This window comes from Mycteria americana, chromosome 23 (assembly GCF_035582795.1).
Source record: "Mycteria americana isolate JAX WOST 10 ecotype Jacksonville Zoo and Gardens chromosome 23, USCA_MyAme_1.0, whole genome shotgun sequence".
In the NCBI taxonomy this organism is placed as follows: Eukaryota; Metazoa; Chordata; class Aves; order Ciconiiformes; family Ciconiidae; genus Mycteria; species Mycteria americana.
Genome location: NC_134387.1, coordinates 2,133,958 through 2,161,761, shown reverse-complemented (window position 1 = coordinate 2,161,761; position 27,804 = coordinate 2,133,958). Strand labels below are relative to the sequence as shown.

At 43.3% G+C, this 27,804-nt stretch overlaps 2 protein-coding genes across 15 annotated transcripts in view; both read right to left on the bottom strand.

The window, feature by feature from the left end:
• Window positions 1-985: 985 nt before the first annotated feature.
• Window positions 986-16,280, bottom strand: NFU1 (NFU1 iron-sulfur cluster scaffold). Of its 3 annotated transcripts, XM_075523609.1 has the most exons (9): window positions 16,195-16,280; window positions 13,941-14,047; window positions 10,925-11,060; window positions 8,285-8,351; window positions 7,322-7,436; window positions 6,090-6,153; window positions 3,585-3,759; window positions 2,734-2,822; window positions 986-1,899 (listed from the first exon to the last, which is right to left on the bottom strand). In XM_075523609.1, exons 1-8 carry the CDS (start codon window positions 16,239-16,241, stop codon window positions 2,775-2,777), a joined length of 759 nt encoding a protein of 252 aa, XP_075379724.1. In that variant the 5' UTR covers window positions 16,242-16,280; the 3' UTR covers window positions 986-1,899; window positions 2,734-2,774. The 3 variants fall into 3 exon arrangements, with proteins under 3 accessions (XP_075379724.1, XP_075379723.1, XP_075379725.1); XM_075523608.1 differs by lacking the exon at window positions 986-1,899 and having other exon boundaries at window positions 2,533-2,822; XM_075523610.1 differs by lacking the exons at window positions 986-1,899; window positions 16,195-16,280 and adding an exon at window positions 15,090-15,109 and having other exon boundaries at window positions 2,533-2,822.
• Window positions 16,281-18,793: 2,513 nt separating this feature from the next.
• Window positions 18,794-27,804, bottom strand: part of AAK1 (AP2 associated kinase 1) — an 86,274-nt gene continuing 77,263 nt past the window's right edge. For 10 of the 12 annotated variants that reach the window (XM_075523690.1, XM_075523689.1, XM_075523694.1 and 7 more), the window contains one exon: window positions 18,794-24,094. In XM_075523690.1, the coding sequence (XP_075379805.1) occupies window positions 22,938-24,094 (1,157 nt within the window). In that variant the 3' untranslated portion in view covers window positions 18,794-22,937. Of the gene's footprint in view, window positions 24,095-25,367; window positions 25,606-27,804 lie in introns of those variants that run through there. The other 2 variants (XR_012778707.1, XM_075523706.1) reach the window with 2 other exon arrangements.

Below are 27,804 nucleotides of genomic sequence, written 5' to 3'. Positions count from 1 at the left end.
GGAAACATGGATTTTGTGCGTTTTCTCTATGTGAAATGGGTGAAAACAAAAATGGCTGAACGGCAGACTATAATTTTGCACTTATCTATGGCACAGCAAAAATATCAAGTACTTTTTTTCTTTAAAAACCACCAGAGTAATTTCAAGCGCTCATTACTATTTTAAATGTAATGACTAACTGCAATTTATAGAAAAACTTCACAGTCAAAAAAACCTTGCTGACCTGAGCGTTATGGTACAGCACAGCTCCCCAGCCCCCCTAACTGAAGAGCCCTCTTTAAAAAAAGAACTGCAAGAACATCGCACAACATACCATACTGCCACAGAGGACGTGGCCGCCTCAGTAACTCCCCAGCTAAACGCTGAACACTCATTATTGCATTCCTCCGTTTGCCTCGGTGTCCGTGAATGTGAAAGGTTTTTTGGGTGAGCGGAGGAGACAGGACACCTCTCACTAACAGGGATTCTTTCCTTGAACTAAGCTGTTCCAGACAGAGCTTGGAAGGTACACACAGAAACTCCTAATGATTTGGGCTGACGATTTTACCACATTGGGCTGTCACAGTATTAGAGTTCATGGTTATTGTTAATGGTGCAAATACAGTTGGGTTTTGTTTCGTTCCCCAAGTGAGAACTGGCACTTAACCCCCTCCCTCTGCTTCCGCTTATCCAGAGCTGGAGAGCTCCCCCAGTGCTTTATGCTGTAGAAATGCAACCACAGCCCTGAAGAGCTTACTTTGTGGTGGGACAGTACAGATAAAAGAGGTTGGGATGCGAGCACCATGCACTTCCCTCTCCATGACAGAGCTTGAGGAACTTGAGGACACGCAGGATACATGCTGGACATGGAATCTCTTCATTCTCAAGATCACAAGATGCTTAATCTTCAGCCTCGGTGCATGCAGGCTTAATTTGGTCCTATTTGTACAAATTGAAAGCCCATTAAAAACAAGACTGGAAATACAAAGAGAGCAGTAGAACTGGATCCTTACTGTACCTGGGAAGAGATTAGTACTGTTTAATTGAATAAAGACCGCATCTGAGAGATACATTTTATTTAACACATAAACCAGCTACTTTGCTGTTTAAGTTTTGGCTTATATAGCGCATTAAATTGGCAAATTAGGCCTAAAAAGCTCTGGTTTTGAGAAACCAGAAACATTACTCGCCATTGTATGGTTCGCTGACAAAGAAGAACATGGTGATAAGGTTTGCACAAGCTCTCTTTCGGATAGTCTGAGCCTACCTCGAGGGGAATTTTGTCATCGATATACTTGTAAGATCAGGCACTGCGTACTTCATAACCGGGTAAAGAAAGCACGGTAATTTCAAACCAATTTCCAAATCCCGAGTGGGTAATTTAAATGACTGTAGGTTATTAGTCTCCGTGAAAGCTGAAGAAATATCTTGCTAAAATATTTATTTTCAAATTTCTAACAAGTAATGTAAAGTTTATGGCTACCACATGCTGATCTGCATGTTATATAAAAGATTCTCCACTGACTTAATTGATCCTGTTTATGGACTCAGCGGAATTACACTGGCAAGAAGTGAAAGAGGGGAACACACCAGAGGCTGTCAAATCCTCGCAGATAGGGAATACTACTGTAACCATAAGCCAAATAATCACCGCAAACTCAGCTCGACTGTGGCAGCACAAAGAAGAAATAATATTTCCGTCAGCAAAGCCATCTGCTAAAGCTAGGCACCAGGAAGAAATTAAGTCCTACACACGCAAGTAAACAGAAGTACTTGCAAAGCCTGAGGTACATATCTCGATTTCAGACAATAAATATTTCTTTTCCCATAGTCTCTCAAACTGGAACGTGTTCTGCTCTGCCACGTCTTCCCTCGCTCAGCCAGGGCAGCCAAGTTACACATGCGCTGCACTCTTTGGCACTGCAGGAGGAACAAACAGGACACGGCACAGGTAAACACATTTTCTTTGCTATCCTACAAGCGTAATTTGTGCCCTTAAGCACTGCACATTCATCTTGATGTTGGAGGATTACGTTGAGAAATCATCTTTTGCAAGTTTAAACAGACCACTAATGGTGGCTGAACAATTTTACTTCTAAATAAGCCAATTAGTCTCTCTACTTACTAAAGCTGATAAGGATCATCTTCTTCTAACATTTATTTAAGAAGATATGATTTTTATAACAAACAACTCACATTTTTTGTTTCTGTTGCTATTGTTTGCACAGTGGCAGTCAGCAAGTAGGTAACTTCCCACAAGTGATGGCAATATTACATCCTCCAAAACGAACAGGTGAAGTTATGGGTTATTTTTCACAGAAAAACCTGATACAAATCAAAAGCTTTTTAACAAGACTTGATAAAATTAATGTTCCTGAATTTCCCAATTATAGAGCAAGGGCAGATAGTCCTGCAAGCCCCGTAAGGAAGTCTGGGGGAATAAACATTTAATGTTTCTATTGCACAAAAAACAGTCAAGAAACTTTACTTCTGCCTTCTCTTTTTCTCAGTCTTGAATTTTTTATATGAAAGTACAATGGAGAGACGCATGACTGTTTTTAAAGCCCACCATTTCTTTCTTAAGACATAGTACAAAGTAGAGCAAAAGGATTCATTTCTGAATGCAGGGCATTTAATAAATTAGTAGACAAACTGCTTAAACTGATGATACATTTTCACAGATATAAGTGCAACTATTTTTCTGAAAAGAAAGGCAAATTTGGTTGTTCCTCAGCACAAGGATAGTTTACGTACACCAAGAGGTAAATACTTATTCGGCCATAGGTGATGCTAGCTCAAGTAGAATTTGCTTCTTTCTCCACGTCATCATCGTCGTCAACAACCTGAAATCAAATCCAGAAGTAGCTTAGGTAAACAATTTAAACTCCCGGTCCCATAGGATTGCACAGAGAATTTATTACATTAAACCCTTGCTGGACCCAAGAACAGCAGTTATTCTACACCACTGAATGACAATGGCCACATGAGGAAAGTAAGAAAAGCTTGCAATCAAAAATGCCAGGAGGAAGTGTGGCTGAAATAATAGGAGCTGGTCAAGATATTACAAAGGCCACTAGAACAATCACCACATTGTATCAGATTTGTCATGAGAAAGCAAAAGAATCTGCATTTTAGCAGTCCCTTATTATGACACAAAGTCACCAAAGCGCAAAGGTAACAATCACTGGCAAACACAGAGTGTCCAGTTCTGGGTTCCTCAGTAGAAGAGGGACATGGGCATGTTGGAGAGAGTCTAACGAGGGATCACCTGCCTCAACCTGCTGGCAACACTCCCCTTAACACAGATATTGTCAGCCACCTTTGCCATAAAGGCACATTGCTGGCCCGAGTTCCACTTGGCATCCACCAGGACCCAGGTTCTTTTCTGCAAAGCTGCTTTTCCAGCCAGGCAGTGCCCAGCGTATTTTGGTGCATGGGGTTGTATAGGACTTTGCAGAGTTCTGGATCTTTTGCTAAGATACTGGCTTGGAAAAATTGCATCTATATATCCTGTACTTTTGCTTAAACTGCCAACCTGTCCATGCTGGAAAAAGACAAAGACATTCTTTTCCATTTAAAACAGCTATTATCTCTCACCAACCCACCTGTTCCACACCTTCTACTTCAGGGATGTAGAACTGGAGCATATTCTGTATCCCGTTCTTCAGGGTGATGATGGAACTGGGACAGCTGGTGCACGAACCCTGCAACTTCAGCTGCACAATCCCATCCTCAAAGCCTTTATAAATAACATCACCACCATCTTCTTGCACCGTCGGCCTGATGGAACACGATACTCAATTTAAAGCAAGTATAGCTGAAATACATTTCCTTCCAGAAATCTTTAGTAAAGCTCAATTTAATATACACAAAGAACTGTCAAGATATTGTAACTAAAGCCCTCTTTCTCTACAACTACCTGGTTCAAATTTCCAACAACTCGTACTTTGCTGGACTCTCTCACATTGCTGGCTACTGTTTTTCCATAGGACATTCAGCAAAACATATTTACAATGAATGCAGCAGCGTACAATGGAATCATTGACATTCTAGGGGCGAGGGTAAGCACCTTAGAGTAGAGCTTGATTCAGCCTGCACAGCCATACTGGTTTGCCTTGAGGCCCTCTCCACATGTAACGATGATTGCCTCAGTTATGTGCCAAATATAATAAATAGGTGTGTGTCCTACCACACGACACGTGCATCTGTTACCTGACTAGGGACAGCGATAAGAAGTCCTTAACTGCTTCCATAAATAAATACACAGTTCACCATAGTCTACCCAGGACAGAAAAAAGCTCCAACTATATAAAAGCTTAATCCTGCTAATGGGTGAAGAACCAGCATCTGATAAGATCACATCCCAGTACTATTAGCATTTCTGCAGCCTGGTCTCCTTTTGCAAGCAACAAATGCCCAGCATTGTAACTGTATCCCCATAGCAACATTTTTTCCAGACCGAGCTAAAACCATCAAGTTACTTTAACAGAAGCTCTTTATACTGATTTCCAAAATAACTCTTTTGAGAGCTACACTCCTAAGAGAATAATCTATGAATCCGACGCATTTATTAACAACTCACCATAGCAAGTTATCTCCGTTCCAGAAAGCCAAAGAACATGACTAAAAATTCCATTTTCCTTATTTGAAATTAACTTTTTTAACACACTGCAGGACCTTTCAGACCTACATTCCCTCCACCCTGCACCTTCTGACAACTTCTTTGAACATATTTTTGATTGACTAAACAATGAATGCTCTGTATTTATATATATAAAAAACCTCTGCAATAAATGCACTGGTTTGTATATAGCCTCTGTAAACTATCCTGCTATAAAATGAAGTAAGATACACTACTGCTAATACTCTCATCAACGGCTTCTTGGTCCACCGAGGGGGTACAGGGGGAAGGGAAGGGAAGGAAAGAAAAAGGTGGGGAAAGCCAGAAATTTGGGCAGAAATTCTGTGACCGTTACGAAAGGGCACTGGGAAATCAAGGACTAACAAACCACAGGGAGCCTCAATGGCCGCATACCCAGCAAGAGCAGGGCCTCCTGAATGCTACTTTCTATCACAGTTTTATCCAACTGTATACCTGGGTTACATGTTTCAACACTTAGTACATAATGCTTGGGAAAAATGTTTCAGCTTATTTCTGCTTTTCTCCCTCTTTCCTTTCCGGAAAATTAACCAGTACTATGTGTCAGCTGCAAGACAACCAAAATGGTATTTTTAAATTCACTTTTAAAATGCAGCATCTAAAAATATGAAATAAAAAAGCCCAAGTCCGTCAAAACTTCTGGAAAAATTAAACTGAATTCTGTGATTTTGACCCACATACGAGTTTCTGGTTCCTGTACTTTGTGAGCTGGGGAAGATGTCGCCATCAGATATCACAGTTTCAGAAACACATCAGACGTTTTCCCCTGCATCTAAAATGTCAAGTTGCTTACTCCTTTCAGTTCACTTTGGAAAGCAATTAATGAGCATAAAAATATACTTCAGGTAAACAACATGATCCATAGCCACTCTTGAGACTTCATTAGCTACCACCAGTTTCTAAATTCAAGCTGTGTTAAAATACCGATAACATTGCAACAGAATGCAAGGACAAAATCCATTGAAGCCCAGACAGCAAGGGAAACTCACTGGTAAATTTTCCTTTAGAGTGTGATACAAGAGTATAAACTACTTGGGAATACTTGGAAGGGAAGGACAAGTATAACTAAAACAGAGATTAATACAACAGAGGAAAAAAAAGTTACTGTAAAAGCAAAGATGGTGTTGTTTTACTATTTAAAAATAGCCAGGTTGAACCCAATGAACCTGTTGACATGCACTATAGAAAGTAAGGCTATACGCTGTTCTAAAATCAGTCAGCAACAAGGACTCTGTTCAGCACATAGTTTGGTTAAACAGGAAAACCAGATAGAAAGTTTTCAATTAGGCGAAACAGCACTCTCAACTCTGGCCAGTTTTGCACTCTAAACCCCCACACTAGATACTGAAACACGCAATCACCCATACCCGAAGAAAAATGCACCGTTCCCTAAATAAATCCAAACCCCAAGACTAACTCACTCCATCTAGCAGTAATGTTCCCAGTTTACCTTATTCTGGTATCCAGCAGTTCTTTAATCATTAGTACAACTTCATCATCATCTTCTGATGCGGCTTGGGAAAAGAAAAATGTGCAAATCAGAACTTGGAGAGAATTCCGATATGACTACTAACACTGTGTATCCATAATCGCAGAATGAAACAGCATAAAAACGTTGCTGATATGACTGAAACCAAAAGGCAGAAGTCTGAATTCAGAGTAAGTATCTTTTTCTGCATTATCCTTATTCACACCCCAGGCTTTTGCTGATAAAAAGCAGTATTGGTTCAGAGTTCTTCTCAATAGGCAAAGGCCTTAACAGACAGTAGTAGTGCCACCTTTTAAAGGAAGCAACAACTAACATTCAGTAAGGATGCATGGGTTAAGGCAGGGTCCTCAGAAGGAAAGTTTTAGCAACCTAAAAAATTCAGCAGGAGAAGAATTATGAATGTGTCTGGGTTTAGCAGCTCTGGATGCAATTTTAACCTCAGTGTTCCTCTCGCAGAAGCATTTTTAAAGACAACTTTTTCAAACCAAATAAAGTCTATGTTAATATGGAAATTAAATCCAGACATAACAGAGCAGAGAGGAATTCAATAGTCATAATCTTCCTTAAAACACTGGAAAAATTGTTTAAGTTGGTAAGTTGCAAATGAGAAAATAAAAGGCAAAATACTGCCCTCGAGTTAAATTGTTAAGTTAGTCTCAGTTACTTTCTATTACAGTTTGGAAAAGACTTCTTACTATTTCTTGTTCATTTAAGACCATAAACCTATCATTAAGACACAGACATTAAGCCTGGGCACTCTTTTTTGATTTAAGGAGGGAAATAAAACCCTCTGTAGGTGTCCATACAAAAAGGATATGCAGCAACACTCAATAGCTTTCTAAACACAGCCTCAGTACTTGCAAAAATATTTCACACACACACCAGGCATAACAGAAGATGGTCCATACTGCCAAAACACATAGTTCAGCATAGCTCCTGTGACGATTTACTCCTCATGCTACAGCAGATGAGAACCAGGCTTCATATTCACGGGTAAGCAACTCCTTTAGACAGTGCAGCATTGCTTCCACTAGAACACGCGTTCTGCGAATTCTCTCCTGCGTTAATTTTAGCAGTTTTCACTTTAAATTCTCTTGCACACTTTTCTGAGGGACAAGTGGAGGCTCTTCTGGCTGTCACAAAAACTAAACTCAAAGGCAGATACTGGCCTCTTCCTGCAGAGTGTGATTTACCTGTATCGGTCCTAGGTGCTTCTTCGGTAACTACAGGTAAGCCAGAGGCAAAGAAATCCATTATAGTTGCATAAATATCTGGTTTCAGTAAGTTCCAATCCAGGTCTTCACTCTCCTATGAAAACCAGAAGAAAAAAAAAAATAATTAATAAAACCAGTATCTGCCTCCTAATAATAAGTTACACAGAGATTCTTCTTACATTAAAAATACCATAATGGGCTCTCACGTTTGATGCATGGATTTGATTTCATAGTTTTGTCAAGTTCAGCTTTACCAAAAAAGTTCAGTAGGACTCAAATTATAATCATCAACAGAAAGGCTTCCCTGTCTGCAAGCCAAGCGCTATTAAAGTATTAGCTAAAAAGAGGTGAAAAATAAAGTCTCCTAAGTACATTATTTGACACATATTTTTACCAAACTGTTTCAGAGACTTAAGTTTGTTTGGTTCCATTTAATTATGAGCCACATTATCATCCACTGAATCGCCCTGTGCTCTTCACACAGTGAGAGCATAACTGCACAGTTACTACACAACACCTTATCTCTGCTGACATGAGCTCCACACCTTGGGTAAACACAACACTGCACAACATCCTAGTCATACAATCATCTCATTCAGAAGTGTTCTATGGAGGTCATCTAGTCCCGATTCCTGTTCGAAGCAGAGCCAGCTTCCAAGCTGACCATGTTGCACAGGGCCTCGTCCAGTCCCATGTTGACCACATCCAAGATCAAAGAATCTACAACTTCTCTGGGCAACCTATGCTAGTGCTTACTCACACACTGTGATTTTGTTTTCTTTTATATGAAAGACAATTCCCCTTATGCCACTTGTGAACATCGCCTCTGGTACTTTCACTATGCACGTCCAAGAGTCTGACTGGATCTTCTCTATGGCCATCTATTAGCAGATAACAATCTCAGCTCACCTTTCAGTACATTTGAATCTCTAGTCTGCTTACCTTGGTGATTGTGATGAAGTCTGGTCCAAAGAAAATACTTTTAACTCCTTCAATTTTGAATAACTGTCTGTTAACAAAACAAAAAAACCAAAAATGCATACACATTTTGGGCAAACTCCTAAAGATTTATTTAAGCTGTCACAGAAAAAAATTTCTAGAATACATTTCTAGACAAAAATAAGCACTAAAACCAGAACCATTACAAGAAACTCGCAGTTACTTCACCTACAACTTAGTAAGAGCCAGGAGATCCTGCGGTGAAGCAGTGTACGTAGTGAAACCGAACACATCTTAGAGGACTTTTCCACAAGATGTCTGAAAGAATTACTCTCTCTCCAGTCCTTTTTTGGAGGCAAAATTATATTCTGTATGTAAAAACATATTTGATCAGCATCAAAACCAGTAGGCACCTATTGCTTCAGGTAGGACTAGTGCACACAGAAGGAATGTTCCTGAGATTACAGCAAGTTATTTGAAGTAGTTGGGCGCAGTAACAACTGCCTTCAGTTCTGTTGCCATTAAATAAAAGGATTAGTGCCAAGCAGTCCACAAGGCTTTAACACTCCCTTTGTGAGCAATTTTCAATATTTTTAGTCATTTGTACGGCACATAAAAAATTTGAAGATTTAGGAAAGGCTTAAGATTCATACTAAATTGCGTGAGATGGCCCCATACAGCACCCAACAACAGGTGGTAAATTAGCACACATCCAAAGCAACACAAGAACCGAGATGACAGGAAGGAGCACATTTTTGACAGTATCTTAAGTATAAAAAGCAGAATGAGAATGTAAAGACCAATTTCCACAAATGGTTAAATAAAACCCAACAAATTTGTCTACAGAATAAATAAATGATGCTACTCGTGAAGAGTAAAAAAGAAAACCTAAAGAAATCATTAAAAGTAGGAAGCACCTGGAGTTAAATACAGCATAAGGCTCTAAGAGTGCTTTTATAATTAAGGAGGAGGAAAAAAAAAAGAATATATTCTCTTGAAAGACATAAAAAACGCAACGAATGAAGAAACTGGAAATCACATCACAAAGGCATGTGATGAAAAATGACAGAAGAGATTTCACAATACCCGTTTGAAAGAACTTCCACATGTGAAACAGTTGTACGCATATTGAGTTTTTACATCACTAAACCAACTAGATTTTAAAGTTACTTAAACAATGAAATTATGCACATGCACCAAACCATCCCAGATCAATTAAATAATTCTCCCCCCTCCCTCCAGGAAGCTTTTATTACTTCTTTGGAAAAGGAATATTCCCTTTTAAAATAAATGAGCATTCCATTTACAAAAACCGTAATCTGGGGTTTAACGATATGTAGCAGACAATTTTTTTCCATTAACCTGCACAATACGCATAATGAAGCTGTTTTGCCATGGTACGCATTCTAGCACATGCTTCTGCTTTGATGAAAATGTCTATTTGCAGATATATGACAACAAAAAGCCACTTTGACAGTCAATTGTATTCTGCAAACTGATGCACCTTGGCATAATCAGATCCTCCAGCTTCAGCGTTTCACTAACATGTTTTGATGTCCTCAAAAACCTTTCACATTGTATTTATTACTTTAAATCACAGAGCTTTGCTTGTAAAGATCCCATTTGCTCTCAAACAGCTCTGCAAGACACCTTTGGAAACGTTAAGAGCTGCACGTTTGATAACCCTTTGGTTCCTGGAGAGACTGTCACATGAAACAGCTTCTGCTTTTGCATATAATTATGCCAACATACACAAAGATGGCTTAAACTGGGCTCTCCGGAGGTAAGCTATTGCAGCATTTCTGGATCTCACCTTCAAATCAAAGCCCTTCCACCCACGTAACAGGTGAAGTTTCTTTTCAGAGGCTAATGTGAAAGCAATGACAAACGTGCAAAAAAGGACGCTTCAAAATATTCCCAGAGAGGCTTGTGATGGTGCTCCAACCCCTTCTATACCAAGATCATACGAATCGATTATCTGCTCAGCAATTCTTACTCCAGATTATGCATTTTGGTATTGAAAGCTGCAACTCCCAAGACCTGTTACAGGTCCAGCCTGAAAGAGTGGGCCAAAACTGGCTTTCCCTTGACCGAAACATTACAAACCTTTTGTGAAGGAAAAATCCATTGGCTTCGAAGTTCAGGTTAGCACCAGCGTCTGCCAAATCAAGCAAGCTACTACATTTAATTCACAGTATTTGGGGACTATTTACTTCCTTATGCCGTCTATTTCCCAGTTCTGAAAAGTTGCATGATTTCCAAATAACTACTTGAATTAAGAGCCTTCTGATGGGAATGATTTTGTGAAATCAGGGCCAGAGGTCTCACTGGTGATACAACTACTGTTCCAAGAATACTGATTTATAATACCACTCAATCCAGTTGCATTAACCAGACCATGATGCATTCTGCTAGGATACAGCCGTGGGGAGTACAGACACACAGAAAGACTACTTCAGTAACGACAATCTTCCCGGCTTTAATTTTATGCACAAGCAAAGCGGCATTAAAAACTTAAATCCAACAAGCTGCTCCTGAGTATAAGGAGGAGCAGAATGATCAGAAACTGTGCTTAAAAACATCAGTTGTAGACACACAGCCCATACTGGTCCCCCAAACAAATTATAATGTGTTTAATAATACCTTGCTAAAGGTGAGCAAAATGCTGCAGCTGGTGTGGAAAACTCCATGGTCCTTGACTCCAGCACTTCCTTCCCTGGAATAAACTTCAAACTATTTGGATTTGGTGTGTCCTGAGTTTGAATAAACATGCCTCTTACTGGAAATTAAAAGAAATAAAAATAAACCAACAAAACACCACAAAAAGAAGAAAAATAATGTAATCAAGCCTAAGTAGCTTCAATGAAACTCAAGGATCCTGATGACTTAGCAAGCCAAGACCAGGGCGAGCACTGTGCTACAGCAAACAGCAGCCTGCGCAGCCATGATACTTTAAAAACACAACACAATGGGTTCCAGGAAGGCCTCCAGACAGACATGAAGACTGATAAACACAGGCATGTTATCTCACAGGGAACAAGATGCTAAATGGAACCCTGCCTTTGCTTCTTTTGCTAACTTTTATTTACTAAAAAGCATCCTGCTGCAACAGCATCAAACTGCATGAGGCCAGTACCATCTTCACTTTCTACTGAAGGCCAAGAGATGCAACCTTCATTTCTCTGCTGTGTTCAGGTTTTTTTACTTTATGATCCTCAAATGCTGTGAAGTCCCTCTTCCAGCATTATCACTTCCTGTTCAAAGCATTCTCAGTTTTACTAACCCTCTCTTCAAGACACACATGATTTACAGGGTTTGGTTTTTATTTCATTTTTCAGCAATACAAAAAAAGAAAAACAAGCATAACAACAGCTGTTATGTTTGTTTTCCTTTTTTTGCAGTGCTGAAAAATTTTCCAGAGAGTGAAAAATTACTGTAAGCTATCACTTATCCTCCAGAAATTGAACTGACCAAACAATTCTAAATAAAATTATTTACAGTTCATTGGTAAAGATGTTTAAAAGATAAAATTTTTACTGAAGTTCCTTTTGCGGCATGGGTCTTTCTTTCACTAGAAGAGTGTAAAAAAACCCTGACCTTAACTAATATTTAATACCCTATATTTAATGGTGTACATTTAAATAGTGTATTTTCCTGTAGACATGTCCACGCAGCATATGCCTGATGTCCCACTGAAGCTGCATATCACTTTTGGACAGTTTCCCGTGTTCTAATTCTCTTTCTAGTTCTCCTTCTTTCTAACTCTCCCTTGCACATCAAATAACACAATGATATACAAACATTCAGGAAAGAAAAAAAAAAATGCTTTTTCAAACCAAAAATCTCTAGTAACTAATATTTACAAATAAATTATACTTGAGAAACAAGCTCACATAACTTCAAAAAAAAAAATGCAAGAGAGGGTTTTAAAGCAGCAAAAAGAGCTGACATTTTCATTTTCGTAAACTGCCATTTTGCCCGTGACTCCCTAGTACTAGATGACAAATCACGCTATTTATAAATTGCCAAATCGTTACTGCATGTGCCTGTCATGGTAACAACCCATTTGACTTGAACACACACAATGGCGCTACATCATCTTTTTTTTTTTTTTTAAAGGAAAAAAAGACTTAGCACAGAAGTACTTAGTTTTAACATGAAAAGAATAATCCTGATAGAGCAAGCAACTAGTCAGCTTTATCCATGGGGACGGAAGAACTACTCATCTGCCAGATCCAGCTGGCACCCAAAATCACATGCAGCATAACAGTGTAGTTTACAAATAACCAGCAGCGGGGGATTTGGATGGTGTAAATGGGAATATACCCTGTCCCATTTTTGAAAGCAATGGGTCACTAACAGCTATCGTACATTGTTCACCTAGCATCTCCAACACCCTAAAACACAAATGGCTGTATCGGCTCTCAGAAGAGGTGTCCATGTGGGTAGCCGCTGTGTTTTAAAAGCGTCTTCTGCAGTTGAAGATCTGCCTTCCTAAGACCAGGTTTTTCAATCATTAATCAACCTGGAGAGTTCTTTGCACAGCCGTGAATAGCCCATTTGGAATTCATTATTCAGTAGTTGGTAACTGGCTGTATTTACAAACACCTATATCATTTCTCTCAACCCTCTGCGGAACGCTGCGTATACCTCCTTATTATTCTGTTCTGCCGTCTGCTCAAGGTAAGAGAAGAGGAAGATGCCAAATAGAGGCTGACTTTAGTAGGACACTTGCAGAAGCAGGTAAAATACTAAGCCTACTCATCAGACTCTACCTGTTGATTAGAACTGAAATAGAAAAAATGGCTCTGGACCAGATAAGATTGGACTTCTATGGAATCAAAATTAAAAAGACACTTCTGCCTGAGCAGACTCATGTAAATATGATTCCATTTGTGACTAATTCCATACAACAGCAGCTGCAGATTTTTTTTGTCTTAGACTTTTTCTGCTACAGCACTGGAGAGCAGTTGCCAAACCCCTCAGGCAGGTACAAAAGCACAATGTTTTTCTGCAGTGCAAGTTTCACAGATTTTTTTTTTTTTTTTTTTTTTAGCATTACAGCCTACCAAAAAAAAACGGTAGGTACAACAAACTCAATCTTAAACATTGCTTTTTCAGGGTAATACCAAGTTGCAGATAATATTAATGGAGAATGCCATTAATACACCATACATGGATGCATGTTCAAGAGGGAGAAAATTTTAAAAAAAGAAAATATTGCAGCTCTAAGAATGAAAGACTTCGCTTTCATCCTTGCTAGGTTCTGTCTGGATGGCCAGCAATTTTATCTGGCAGAGCTCAGCAGCTGAAACAGGACAGAAGGCAACACGAAGTCTTTCACAAGGGATACATTTACACTAAGACAGAAATTAAATTAAGAAATGCAGCAAAGCCCAAATAATATTTTGCACCAGCAAAGCCCCTTGTAAGTCTTGGCAGCTGAATGACGCAGAAAAAACATGTATAATCAAGCACACTGCAAGTCATCCACATCTTCTCCCCAAGCTCCAAATGTCCAAATGCACTAGCCCTTCATTAAAAACCACCTAGGAAATTTTATCACATTCGGATTTTAGAAAGAATAGTAGGCTTTCATTATTACCACAAGAGATAAAAACTCAATGCACTCATCTATTCATTTTCAACAAGTATTTACCTGCACTATGCCATACTGCAGATGGAAGAAATGGTTTCTTCTGCGCAAGTTGGTGGAAAGAGTGTTGAGTTGTCAAATTATGGTCTTTTAACATCGTACGACAGAACCTAGAGAAAAACAGTTTTACTAACAATTTCCAAATTACAAGTTTGCACTCCCCCACTACCCCACAGAAAGAGTATTTCACATGCTCCTAGCAACCTCAGAACTCAGCAAGATGCTCACCTGCCTTAAACCTCTCAGGTAACATAGCAAGCTCACAGGCTAGATCACAAAATGTCCCTCACTTTTTCCCCTTTTCAGTGCTCCCTCTCTCTCATTTCATAAGAAAACAGACAAAACTCTCCAATTTTAGCCACCTAAAAAATTAATCCAGACTCCTTCACAGTCACTAAAGACAGGCAAACCCCCTTACTTACCTATTACGGAAGAGGACAAATCACCTTAGAGGAGTCTTTTGTCTCCTTTTTGATAGTAACAAGCACCTGGAAATCTAGCTTGGACTAAATACCTAATTTTCAGAAGATTACAGACAGCTGAGATGAATCCAACCCCATGCACCTGAGGCTAAATGAAGGCCAGAATTTAATCCTGTACTCTGTGGGTTTCACTGGTCAAACATAAGGCTCTCCTATGACTCTTGAGAGATACAAGACAGGCTAAAAAGATAATGCAATGGCTACTCTTACACAAACAATTATCATAAGAAAAAAATACCAGGACAACATTTGGATAAAAGATAAAAACTCTATTAGCTACATGTACCAAGGCATACCTCACTCGTGTCAACATCTATGTATTTCTTCTCTTTGGGGAATAAAGAAATTCAGTATGTCCAGTACAAGTACCGTTCCAGAATTAAACCAGTTAAAAAGAGGCCCTGCTCCATACTGGCCACATAATTTGCACTAGCAGTCAAAACAGAGATGGTGTCATCTGCTCAGATGCAGTTAAGAAGGGGGAGAGCAGAGGGGAAAAAAGAAAAAAACATTAAGAGAAAAAGCAAGGCAGAGGGATGGAGTAACAGGCCTAACTTTCAAAAGGGTAAATACTTGCTTGCACATCCGATTTCCATAACTGTATGCACAGCCAACAGCATCCAAGTATTTCACAACAAAGTGAAAATCAGAAAATGTAACCAAAACCCACCTCATGTAACAGATAGCAGAGATAAACATTACATACAGAGGACTACTATCTCGTTTCTCTCCTCCTGATGGGTACAGAGGGGGGAAAGCAGGTAAACAAATGACATCTGCAGGGGCTGTTACTAAGAGAGGAGGCGGATTCTCTCGGGGGCGGGGGTGTCATAAATCAGAACAGAAGCACTACACCTAGGCCCAGATTGCTCAAACATAGGAACAAGAGAAAAGCTCTGTCTCATGAAATGGACCTCCCTGCTGTGAGTGAGGGAGACAAGAACACAGAAAAAGTCTCTATCATGTTATTTGCTTACTTTTGTGGTCTTGATAGCAGGTACAGAGACCACAATGGGATGTGTGAGGAAGGTCCCCCCCAAGAGAAAAGTTCTCTTTTCTCCCTTTAGCTTTGGGGAATAAAGATTATAGTCCACGGCATGGGGCAGGAGGTGTGCCCATCAGCACATGATCCTTTGATTTTCTACTTATTGCATAGTCTTTAGCCACTATAGGGGTAAATTTCCCCATATCGCTTAGCCCTGAGCACACATGTGTGGGGGAGCTCACCGCCCCTCATTGCATGATCCTGTGCACATGTGGGGGGGGGAGAATCACTCCTTGTTGCACGGTCCTCAGCACATGTGGGGGGGAATTACCCCTCACTGCATGATCCCGAGCACATCTGGAGAGGAATTACTCCCTGCTGCACCGTCCTGAGCACATGGGGGGGAATTCCCCCTCACTACTCACAGCTACGTGCGCAGGGCGGTGAAGAGTCCCTCAGGGGAAGGCCCTCAGCACCTGCGAGTCGGGGGGGAACTAACGCCTCGCTGTTGTAATGGGGCTGGGGAAAGAAACAGCCTCTCGCTGCCCGTCTGTAACGAGGAGAAGGACGAAATAACTTCACCCTCGTCCGCCCTGCTACACCGGGGAAGGAAAGGGGAAAAGCGAAGAGAGCCCGGCGCGGCCCAGGAGGTCGCGGTGCCGCTCGCTGCGACGCGGCCGCCCCCCAGCCGCGCGGGGAAAGGGCGAGAGGGGATCGCTCCGGGAACAAGCCGGGCTCCCTCCTCCGGGCCGGGGCAGCGAGGAGCCGGGGGAGCCCCGCAGTCACCTACCGGCCGCCCAGCCCCGCAGCCGCGCCGAGCCACCGCGCAGCCGCCATCTTGGCGCTCCTCAGGGCCGCCGGGCGCTGCCGCCCCGCCCCGTTCCCGCCCTCGCTGAGGCGGCCCCTGGCGGCGGCGCGCGGCAACGGCGCGCGGCAAGGGCACGCGCCGCCGGCAGAGGGATGCGCGGTGCAGCTCGGGCTCCGCTGCCCCCGCAGCACCCGGGGGCTGTTCCCCCTGCACCCCCCACCCCGCCCCGACCACAGCGGGACGTTTCCTACAGTCAGCACGTTTGCTAAAAACATAAAGCTAGGAATACTTTTCCCCCGCCTCTCTAAAACCAAAGCGCCATCCCCAAGGGTAACACTTTTTTTTTTTTTTTTTTTAAATAGGTACTTTTCTTCTTACCGTGGCAGCACATTAAGGCCCCACTGTCCGTGTCCCAGCTGCTGGCATCGCTTTATCACCCTCTGGAAGGAGCAGCATGGGTGACCACACACAGGGCTTAGAAACAGCCCCCTCCCGACCAGGTTTCACCACAGAGCCCAGTAAAACACAAAAAGCCTTTTCCCCCCTCCAAGTCTCACAAGCCATCAAGAAATTGCAAATTCAGCCCACTCCGAGTAACCTTCCAGAGATGGGGGCTGCAGAAAATGCGTTTGTTTTGATCACAATGTATTTGAGGTGGGAGATCTTGGTTTTGCAGAGGGCAGCCGCTGCCGACATTCAGGGCTGTTGCACAAGGAGGAGGAAGAGGAGGAAGAGTCCCTGGGGAAGAAGGAGACACATTTGCAATTTCAGCAAGATGAAGAGGTTCCAGTTCGTGTCTGGGCCACAGCTGCCTCTTCCCCCCTTAGTATGATTATAGTCCTGCCGCTTTTGGACCAGAAAGTCACTTACATTAGGCCAATCATAGCTGCTTATTCTCTTACAATTAACTAATACAACCTAAACATCCAACAAAGTTCTTTAAACAAAGTTTCAGCCCTTCATTTCAGTCATTCCTCGCTGGATTCGCTGTACCTTGGCACGCAGCTGCGCTCACAGAAAGCACGTTTTCCCCGGGCTTTGCCAAAACCTATTCTTGGATACCCCCGTGTTTCCCCCCCAGCGCGCGTGCACAGCTCGGCACGGCACGGCAGCGGGCGGTCACAGACCGTTTCGCTCACGTACTGCGGATCCTCTTCGGGGCTGGGTTTGTTCTCTCTTGCAGCAGTGGCTCCTGTGTTTGCGGGAAGGGCTCAAGAGCTCTGCACCATCTTGTAGCATTGCCCTCGACATGAAGGTTTCTCTCCTGGGAACTGGAATATCCACTGCTTAAAGCCTCTGCTTACAGCAGTTAAGATCAGTTTGACTTCACAACTGCCAGATAAAACAGCAGGGACAGACGGAGTTCAGTACCTTAGTAAGGAAGAACTTACTAAAACCCAGATTCTTTGTATCCAGCAAAAATATTTTGCATGGGAAGGGGAAAAGAAATGCACAGTGGAGAAGATGTATTGTAATCAGATACAGTTTTAATAAAATGTACTTAAGTTTACAACTCGAACATTTCTTCATGATTACCAGAAACACAGATGATCGCACCCGGAGTGCAAAACTCGACTCCATCAAATCTGCAAGTCAGAGGTACTTCCAAGACCGCTAAGAATTACCTTAATAACAGCGTGGTGCAAACGAAACACTGCTCTCTTAGGACACGAGTCAGAGACTGTTTGCCACAGTTAGCGGAGACCACAGACGCTTCCAGCTCCGGCTTCCCGCTCCATGCGGAAACAAGAGAGTTTCTTTCACTGCCGGACTCGGCGTGTAGTGACGCTCTACCAGCTGCATCCTACATCGGAGCAAGCACCCTGCCCTCCCCACCCCTGCGAGCAACTATTTCTCCCTTTGGAGAGGAGGGATCGGGGAACAGTGGATCATCATTATCCCTCTAACTTCACAGGGGAGTATTTCTAGGTGTGTGTGACGGTATTTACCCTACCTACAATGGAAACTACAGGCCGTGGCTTATTTTTAGAAACACTAACGCAGCTGATCAGGTTTCAGGAATGTGTTTCAGAACTGGAACAAGATTTCACTGTCAAGATACTACTGTAAAAATGCTTTGGAGTCTTTTGGTGTACTGAAAGGCCTTGATTTAACACCATGAGAAAAAAAAAAAAACCCACAAAAATTCAACTCCCCAACATAAGTGTCTTTGGTGGAAGCTGAGTTAAAGTAACCGATAACCACTTTGGAGTGATTGAGAGTTCAGCGATTAAACAGATCTCCCTCAGGCTTGCTTAAGTCCCACTGAAGACGTGCTTCAGGTGCTGTGTGTCATGATTGCTTACACGGGTTTGCTGTTACGAGCTTAATATCACCTACGTGCTCCATGCATAGTGTGCATTGCAGATTGAGTGTGCGCTGGCTTCAAGAGATTAAGATTGTAAACTTAACACCACGTATGACTAGTACTGAGCTGGCTGGAAGGGAGAGGAGAGACAGGGAAAGTCCCGAAAAATACTGCAGCAGGCTGCGGAAAGTGCAGGTTAACACCACGGCGGCTGGTCCCGTTATGTGCACTGTACAAACGTCATGGCAGTGAGGCACAGAGGGCCAAGCCAACTGCCTTTTTTTTTTTTTTTCATGCAGAAACTCTGATTAATCATTTTGAAGAAAGACTTTAAGTGCATTCAAGCTGAAGTTGGCAATGGGTAAGAACCAGTCCCTTTCCCAGCACGAATCTAAGATTGTCGCAGGACTGCAGCGATAACTGCGGCCCTCTGGCCGTGCATGAGGACCCAGGGCAGTTAACAGAATTTACTACAGCTTTAAAAAAAGATGAAACCAGTGGTTCTGTTCAGAAAACTGACTTCAAAATGCTGCATTGAGGCTGTACCGGTCTTATTTTATTAAAATCACCGGCTGTGTGGCAAAGAAAACAATTAGCATTATTCTTCCACATTCATTAAAAACAGTAAGCTTCAGACACTATGGAAATGAAATTTCCACTTACAATTCATCGCGCTGAAGCTGCAGCACTGGCAGTGCAGGATTAGGAGGAATACAGGCTGGAAATGAGAAGGGTATCAGACTAACAGGCATTGAAATTCAGTTTTCTGACCATAACCAAAACTCCCACTACTTCATAGGTCACATGCAGAGACACAAACAAGCTGCCTCCACCCCCCAAAAGAGATTTAAAACCACTTAAGCACTGGATATATGCTGGCAGGATCATTAGCTTCTGGGGCACGGTCAGCGCGCTCTTTGTGTAAAGTGCTTGAAGAACATAAAAGCTGCCAAAACGCTAGCTGGAAATTCAGTCTGACCCGACCTGAATCAGGGCCATAAACAAGCCCGCGCACCTCGCTGCGCCTCGGTGCATCTTCCCTTCCTCCCTCGGCTGGCAGTGCAGGGTAGCAAGGTCTGAACTACACGCAGCTCATCTCCGCCTCGCCAACACGAACACACACGCAAGAGGCAAGGGGCTCCGGTCTGAGCGTGAAGGGGAACGGGCTCATGCTCCTCCAGCATCAGCTCAGTGCGACCTGGATGTGGCATTGAAAGAAGTTTCACAGAATTATCCGAAAGCAATTTTTCAAGTAAAAATGAAGGAAAGGAAGGAGAACCCGAATCCAGTTAGCAGGAGAACCCGAATCCAGTTAGGAGAGGTAATACCCTGAACTCACATTTTGTTTATACGTGGTACCTGCTCGCTCCAGCAAAGCATCTCCCTGTTCCACAGATTCACCCCTGCACCGCCAAGGCCTGACCTCCCTTCCAGCAGCTTCCCGAGCAAATTTAACAGCTGGAGGCCAAATTCAGCCTCCTGGCTGCATGCACGGCCATGACACAGGTTGCATGCTGAAACAAATCTGGGCCCTCACGCTCAGTCTCCTTGGTATCCCTTGAATTCACAGTTTGCTATCGCAGTCATTCTCGGCATCTCTCACTGATCCAATCCAGCAACAACTGACTTGGCGGGGGGATATATTTAAAACAAAAACAACCACCGCCTTTCAGGTATATATTTAAACAGAAAACTCAACGACAACAAAAGACAATAAACAACAGCCTCAGCTTTGCTGAAGAAACATCTCAAGGGAAACCCGGAAATTTCTTTACAGTACTTCTGTTTTCAAGAGATGGTGATGGAGGACAGAAAAAACCCTAAGCCACCAGTATGCACCAACATTACTTAACTCCGAGCGTAGCAGAGCACGGCAGAAGGTTCCCAGCTCCCCATAACACGACCGGACCTGGGCTCGGCAAGTCACTATTTGCCAGCAACTGGGCTGTGCAAGCCAACGTAGCCTCCTTGCATCCAAGTGTTCTCCCTCCCCACCCCAGGGCTTTAAGACCTCGGTCCAAGCTTCTCCCTCTCCCTTCCAGGCAATCCCCACGCCGAGCACGTCCAGCAGAACATTTGGCTCATCTCTTGCAACTGGAGATATTTTGGAGGGGAACTGGATTTGGGGAGGGGAAAGGAAACGTGGAGCAGTTGGTAACTCCTATTTGCAGATGCTTTGCTAGTAGGCTCCCGGCATTCAGGGTTTTTCCATCCATCCTCCCCTTACGTTGCTGGGCTTAAAAGTCAGCAGCGAGTCAGCCCCAGACTGTGCAATGTTCTGCTTTGTTTAAGCAGCCTTCACATGCATCTTTAATATGCCTATTGCGTTCCTTTAATGCTTATTATTTGGACATTGGACAAAGCTATGTACTGGAGATGGTGTCAGGTTTTTCTTCCCTGTAAAACTAGACTGAAGTCTATTTTTGGCTGCAGAAGCTCTCCCGGGTCTGACTCCAGTGAGTTAGGAGGAACTAGGGCTGATCCTTCCCTCTCCTAGAGTGACAGTACCCACGGTACTTTCTCTCCAAGTACAAACACATCAGAAAGGAGGCAGGGCAGGAACCTGCTCCACATATGACCGGATCTGATCGCAGCAACCTACCTGTTGCTCCAACAATTCCCCTGCAAACGTCCCAAGACCTCAAAGCCACACGTGGGAGACCCCCAAGCACAAAATATGCCCTTTACTCTCAGCGCAAGGCTCCAGTTCACATGATAACGAACCAACCCCCTTGGGAAATGGCCACCGCAAGGCTTTTAAGAGACTTGGCCATATGCTACTGGAGTCAATGGGGATGTTTTCCATAGATGTCAAGTCCTTAAAAGTAAAACCACCAACGTTTTTTCTTGGGAGACATTCTGCAGCACCAACACCTGTTAGGAGGAAGGATTACTGCACCACAAAGATTCATCAGTGACTGGGAGCCCAAAGAGTCCCTATAACTGGGTATTTTGAAAGCCAGTCCACAGTTAGAAGTAGCCTTTGTGGGCTAGAAATAGCAGATCCAAGATAACTTACGCAACCAGGCATTTTGCAAAATAAAGACGGGAGGTTTCACTCTTAGCTCTGTCTTGTATTAGTGAAAAGCGAGGGGAGCAAAGTCTGCTTTGTTTCCGCCCAGCTGCCAGCCCGGGTGACTTTTCCTCCAAACACTATACTAGGATTCACTACGGCAATGACTGAACAAGCAATAAGTTGTTGTCTTTCTCTTTGGGACTATGGTAGAAAGCACAATATTTCAGAAGGAGAGCAAATGTTACCAAAGGAGTGCGACTGGATCTTTTTTAGGTTCATCCTTAATCAACAGGAAAACAAAAGGCAGAATTTACAAATATAGAGTCAAGTTCTCTGCTAGTATAAATCACTCTAACCGGATTGCAGCAAATGCTGAATAACACCAAATGAGGTACGTTGATCAGGACATCTATCGAGTCATTTGCATAATAAATTTTTCCATAAGGCGTATTTTTAATACTGTAAAAATGCACGGCTCTCTCCTCCACAACCATAAGCAAGTTTCTGGGTCCTACACTTTGGCATTAACCAGACAGGAAATACACATGTAAACCTGAAAGCTTTGCCTGATCATTCCATTTTCCAAAGAGCAGCAATAGTAACAGCCTGACAGATTGCTTTGCTGAAGTTCCCGCATCTGGGAGTTTGCAAGACAAGTGACTGAAGGCACTGTGAGTCCTTCCACTGACTCCTCCGGGCTCCGGCACAGGACCCGGGCAGAAGCACTTCCACATGTTACACGCCACAGCGAGCAAAGAAATGCTGCACGTGCGATACCACGGCTCTGCTCACATCAGCGCTGCACAAACCTGGTACCAGACATCGCCTGCACGGCTCTCGCTCAGTGCGCACATAACCTACGAACACATGCGACAGAATCACTCTGGAGCCACGGCTGCCAGGTTTGCCATCACTGCCAAGCAGCAGGAATATACAACCTTTGCTCTCTTCCACAAGTCCCCACTGATAGGAAAGAAGTCGCAATAACCCTTTAACCTGTGAAATCACTTCCTTTCCAGAGCACTAGCAAGTCCCGCTTGACTTGCTCTGTAATTAATAAACCTTTTCATTCATCTTATAATGCATTTCCCCAGCCAGGATCAGGATCATATTACTGGTTTGGAAAAGCATCTAAAAAATAAATGGGGGGGAAAGACAGTGAGAGGAGAAAGGTAAGAAGCAACTGAAAAGGATATGAAGATCCTGAGAGCCAGGCGTTCAGACTAACTAACATAACTTAAAATGGTTCAACTATATATCACTGCAAATAGAGTTCTGACCAAAAAATAATTATTTTTATATATATATATATATATTGCTATGTCATTCATTTCAACTAAGAGGTTCAAGGTCCTGTGAGAGGTGGTCCTACAGGAAGCGCACGTCCCAGCTCACAGCAGATTAAGGCTTTTGCTTTCCCGCTTTGGAAGGAAAGGGCGCTGAAGCAAACGGATCCCCGCCGGGCAGCTCTGTAGTCCTGGAAGACAGAGGGGCAACACAGACAGATCCTGCTATCACCTGTCTGTTGGTCTGAGAAACCACTTTGTAAGCAGCTATGGGCTTGACTTCGAGACCCTGCCCATCTTCTGGACTGTAGTGACGGGAATATTTTGATAAGGATTGCGGACGGAAAGGCTTGTTAACCACGGAGCCCAGCACGGCTTCCTGGGGCAGCGCGTGTCCTTGGTTTCTCTCACTGGGCACACCACCCTGCTCTTGCAGCACGCCTTTAGAAGGGATGTTTTCCTGGGTCTCCACGGCTCTTACGGAAGAGGGATGAAGATTGCTCGGCTGAGTAAACCCAGCAGAGGGATACGGAGATCTCGCCGAGGCCGTGGACCCACGCGTTGCTGAATCCAGGCTTGGGAACATCGGGTTAGCTCTGTGTTGGACATCGCCCCCTTGACTTAGGAAAACGGGTAGTGCGAACGGTTCCTTAGACATACTATGGGAAGTCAACTCCTCCATGCTTTTCTTTTTAGTGAAAGGGGCTCTCAGAAATACATCTGCTTCTTCTGGATGTCTAAGAGCCACGTTGCCCTTGGAGATAAAAGGAGCTTTGGTAAAGACATCCACCTCATCAGGCACTTTTCTCGAGCTGCGGAAAGGAGCCGTGGCAAAAACATCCGGTTCGTTAAAAACCTCCCCGCTGTGCAACTGGAAGGCAGGGAACAGCGTCTCCCCTGCCCTAGTCTGGGAAGACTGGGAGTGGGGATCTTCTTTGGAGGCCTCTTGTCTTTCCCTGGGCACAGACTGCAGGAACCCGGCGCACCACTTGCAGGCTTCCTCCTCCTCTTCCGAATCCATCAGTAAAGGCCTGGACCCGCTACAATCCAAAATATCTCCTTCGTGGTCTGTCCCTTCTCCTTCGCTGCTGTAGAAGGAGCTGTTGCTTGAAGGACCGTCTCTTGTTAAGTAGTCTGACTCTGAGTTGTGCTGTGTTTTCACCTCCAGTATCTCAGACTGACCCTTGTACAAAGCACGTCCATCATTGCCAGAAGGTCCTTTACAGAGTTCAAGAGCTACAACTGGGAATAGGGCCGGATCCCTCTGCAGACCTAAAAATGCAAGAGAAAAGTGTTACTCAACAAGCTCCATCTCCTTCGTCATAAATAAGAATGAAAGGTACTTATTACACAAGAAGTGTCATGCCATTCAGATTTAAACCACCGTCACGCATAGAAAATGGGAAGGAGAGGGAGGGCAAATAAAAGAAAATAAAAATGCCAGGGAAGGTATTTACAACACACAAACTGACACACAACTCGACGCTGCCTCACAGCTCGGGGACACCACAAGTACCAGTTTTCAGAAAGAGATGGAAGACGTTTGACACACGAATGGGCACACCCAGCACTCTCTCAGCACCATTCCACAAGGTTTTCTCTGCCACCCACGACGACCACCATCAGAGAGGTTTTCACTTCGTAACACTGCTGCCTGGAGTGGGGCTCCAGCAAACAGACAATTTTTGTTATTTCATTCTGCACCGTTGCTTATTGACTGCCCTACAAGCAGATATATAGCTTGGCATAGCCTGCATTTCTGTGAGCCATCCCACGGATACGTGGAATTACACTCAGGCATGTAAAATAGCAGATCGTAGGGCATCCCTGTGTAAAATAACATACACATTTCAAAGAATGAAGGTCAGTCTCCAACTTTTAATGAATCCCGGTAACTATAGCAGCATTATTTTAAACCACTGCAAGACAAATGATTTTAAACAATCCATACCATGACTTCAAATCAAGTATCTAACATAACTAGAACGATCTGGCTTGCTTCTGTGTTAGTGTAACAAGACAGCGCGGGGAGAAGCTTGCTGTTCTGCTCTCCTCCAGTTACAAGAGCCCAAGATGGGGTTGGTTTTGCCTTACGACTCACACAGACAGAACAGAAGATATCTTACCTTCAAAGAACTACTGGCAGGTTAGGAGTATGTCATTGGACTCATGTTAGCAAGAAGATAGGAAAAAGGCACATGAAAACTAAGCAGTATGAATTGCAGGAAGAACAAGGAGATGGTTTGGTATCCACTGAGCGATGGACAAGTGAGGTACTAACCAACCCACCCTGCTGTGACAAAATAGCATCATTGCATCCAAACTCTGCCCAGGTTAATCACTCACATTTGCACATCCATGGCAGCCCGCAAGGCACCATTTCTTGATCAAGTCCGTAGACATAATGCACTTAACCCGTTCTCAGTCACTTCTCACAATTAAAGACACAGCAGTCGTTCATTAGGCATCAAAATCGGTATTTATTGGGAAACTATTCACTTAGATACATTACACTGCTAAAGAAAGACAGTGTAGATATGTGAACATTTTATAAGTTACTCTACAAAAATACTATCTTATCTTTCCTGAAGCCTATGTTGTCAGCAATGGTTTAACCTTAGATGCTAATCTCAGATTACAGGAACAGTACGTCTATGGTGTTGTCTTCTTCCAGGAGGCTGGTTATATATTTACCAGGTATTATTGTGAGATTTTGAGAATACAGGCTGAAGCAGAGCAAGACCGGTTGCCGCATCACGCAAATGCCTCCCAATTACCCAGTCCTCATTGAAATATAGCATACAGGAAAACAAGGAAAGGAAAAAGGCATTTATCATGGTGAACATTAGGCCAATGCAAACCAATGACCCACTTTTCACAAGAACAGCACAAACAAGTCACTTGATCAGAATTCGCTTTTTAAAGAGTTACTTGTGTTAGTAGGTGTCTATGTTCATGTAAGCGATGGCATTTAGGACAGAGTAAGAGAAGGGTTGACAGGATATAAGCCCGTTTGCTTAGGACAGGAGCAGCACGTGTCTCTGAACTTGGAAGCACTGTATGATAGGCAGAATGCTCTATTTTTGGAAAAATTACTGTTTCTAATGCTTTCTTGCTCTCTCTGCCCATCGTAAGTGAGAAGGGCACTGAATGCTTGGAAGCAGTTTTCGCCCTCGCTAAGGCCAGTACAGGAGTTGTGACCTACTCTGGGAGGAAAAAAAAATGAAGCGATGCTTAGGTAGGAGGTCGTTCCAGCCTTCAGTTAGGAGCTGGTTTCACTCAAAGCTGCTAGGCAATACAGCAAGAAGGGAAGGGCCGTGGCAATTTGAAAACAACAAATGTGGGCACCGCGATATTCAAATGCAGTTGGTTACCTGAGAAGTTTGGGGATTTACCGACAAGAGAGAAGCACCATCTACACTCCCATGTTCTATTTTTCTGATGTTGAAGGAGGAAGACCTGGCTTCCAGACACCATCCCACAGTAACTGATCTCAGGCACCTTTTCTTTCCCATATTCTTGGGTTCTCTCAGTTTGTTTCCTTTGGCAGAAAGCAAAGGGACAGTCCCAGAAGGAGCGATGGCAGCATCACTACAACAAGGAAGACAACATCATGCCAGCATTTTACTTTAGCTAACATCTGGGGGCATGTCTAACTAGACAGTGGCTTAGACATCTCCTCTCACCATTGTTAATCTTGTATGTTAAAAAGGTCTGAGCTACGCTTAAACACTGAAATGCGCAATCAAACCAAAAAAACCCAAACCCCTTTGTGTAAAGGTCAGGTTAGAGCTAACAAGAGAAAGTCAGCGCATTCCCATAAGCAGCCATAGCTACAGGCTTTGCAGACGCATGTTTCAGAGGCGCATGCTGCATAACTTTTAGGATGATGGAGAATTTAAGTTAGCCAGCACCGATGGATGCTTCAGCAGGTCTGAGATCAGAAACCAGCAAGACTGAAGCACTCGAGGGACTGTTTCACATGAAAAGGCAGAGCAGTTTTGTTCTGTGTTACAGTAAAGGGGAGAAAGGGTCACTCCACGAGCTGGTAACAGCATGAGGGTAAAGGACAAATCTCAGGAAACTAAGACAGTGCCTTTTTGTTTGACGCCCTGCCCCTTCTCTGTGATGACTTGGCTCTCATTCACACCAAGGGCACACTATGCAAGAGGCCTGAAAAGATACAGGCAGATGGTTTGCTCGAATCAACACACAGAGCACCCACAACCCCTCGTGCAAAAAGAGACGCCTCTTCTGCAGAGGCAGCGTTTCCTAACATCTGCCTATGCCAAGATGGACACCGTCAATGGGCAGCTGCCTCTTTCGTCCCCTCAGCCTCCTCCGGACTCCTGAGATCTGCGTGTTACTTCATGGGGAAGCATTCCTTACGTTTTCAATTAATGCTCAGGTTTTAACACATGCACACTCCTAACAGCTGCAAGCTTTACAGCATAAAATCTTTACAGAAGCTTGAGTTCGTAGATAAGGTTTCTCTCTACCCCTGTACAACATTCATGTATTTTTTATTCTGGGGTCAGATATATGTACTAAAGAAACAATTCCTAAACTATACTCAGGCTCCCTTTCTGCAGGGAGAACCTTAGTCATAAAAACACTTATTACTTGGTACCCCAGGAATACGTCCTGCGTGTATTCAGATAGCAACCTGAAGAAAAGACCGTTTACCCCCAAGTTACAGCACGACAGATGGAGTTCCCCATCTTTTAAGGAAAACGGTGCACTAAAGTGGCAAAGTATTTGAAATAACTGACAGGAAAGCTATAAAAGATTTACTCTCCCTATTACAGGGAGCTGCAAAGGAGGCAGAGCAGTCACCAAGATGATGATCCGATTTCTGGAGCAGAGCCCAAAACAAGAAAGTCAGGGGAGACAGAGGCATTCCTGGAGTCTAAAGCTGACTCTCCTGATTTCATCAAGCCAAAGTCAGGAAGGTCTCAACATATGGTAACAGGTAGCTAAAG

Coding starts and splice junctions, on each gene's coding strand:
- NFU1 (XM_075523609.1), bottom strand. CDS start 16,241: ATGGCGGCTGCGCGGTGGCTCGGCGCGGCTGCGGGGCTGGGCGGCCG. Junction 6,154..7,321: donor AGCACCTAGGACCGATACAG/GTAAATCACACT, acceptor TCTTTTCCCAAG/CCGCATCAGAAGATGATGAT. Junction 3,760..6,089: donor CTGCTGGATACCAGAATAAG/GTAAACTGGGAA, acceptor GTGTTCCATCAG/GCCGACGGTGCAAGAAGATG.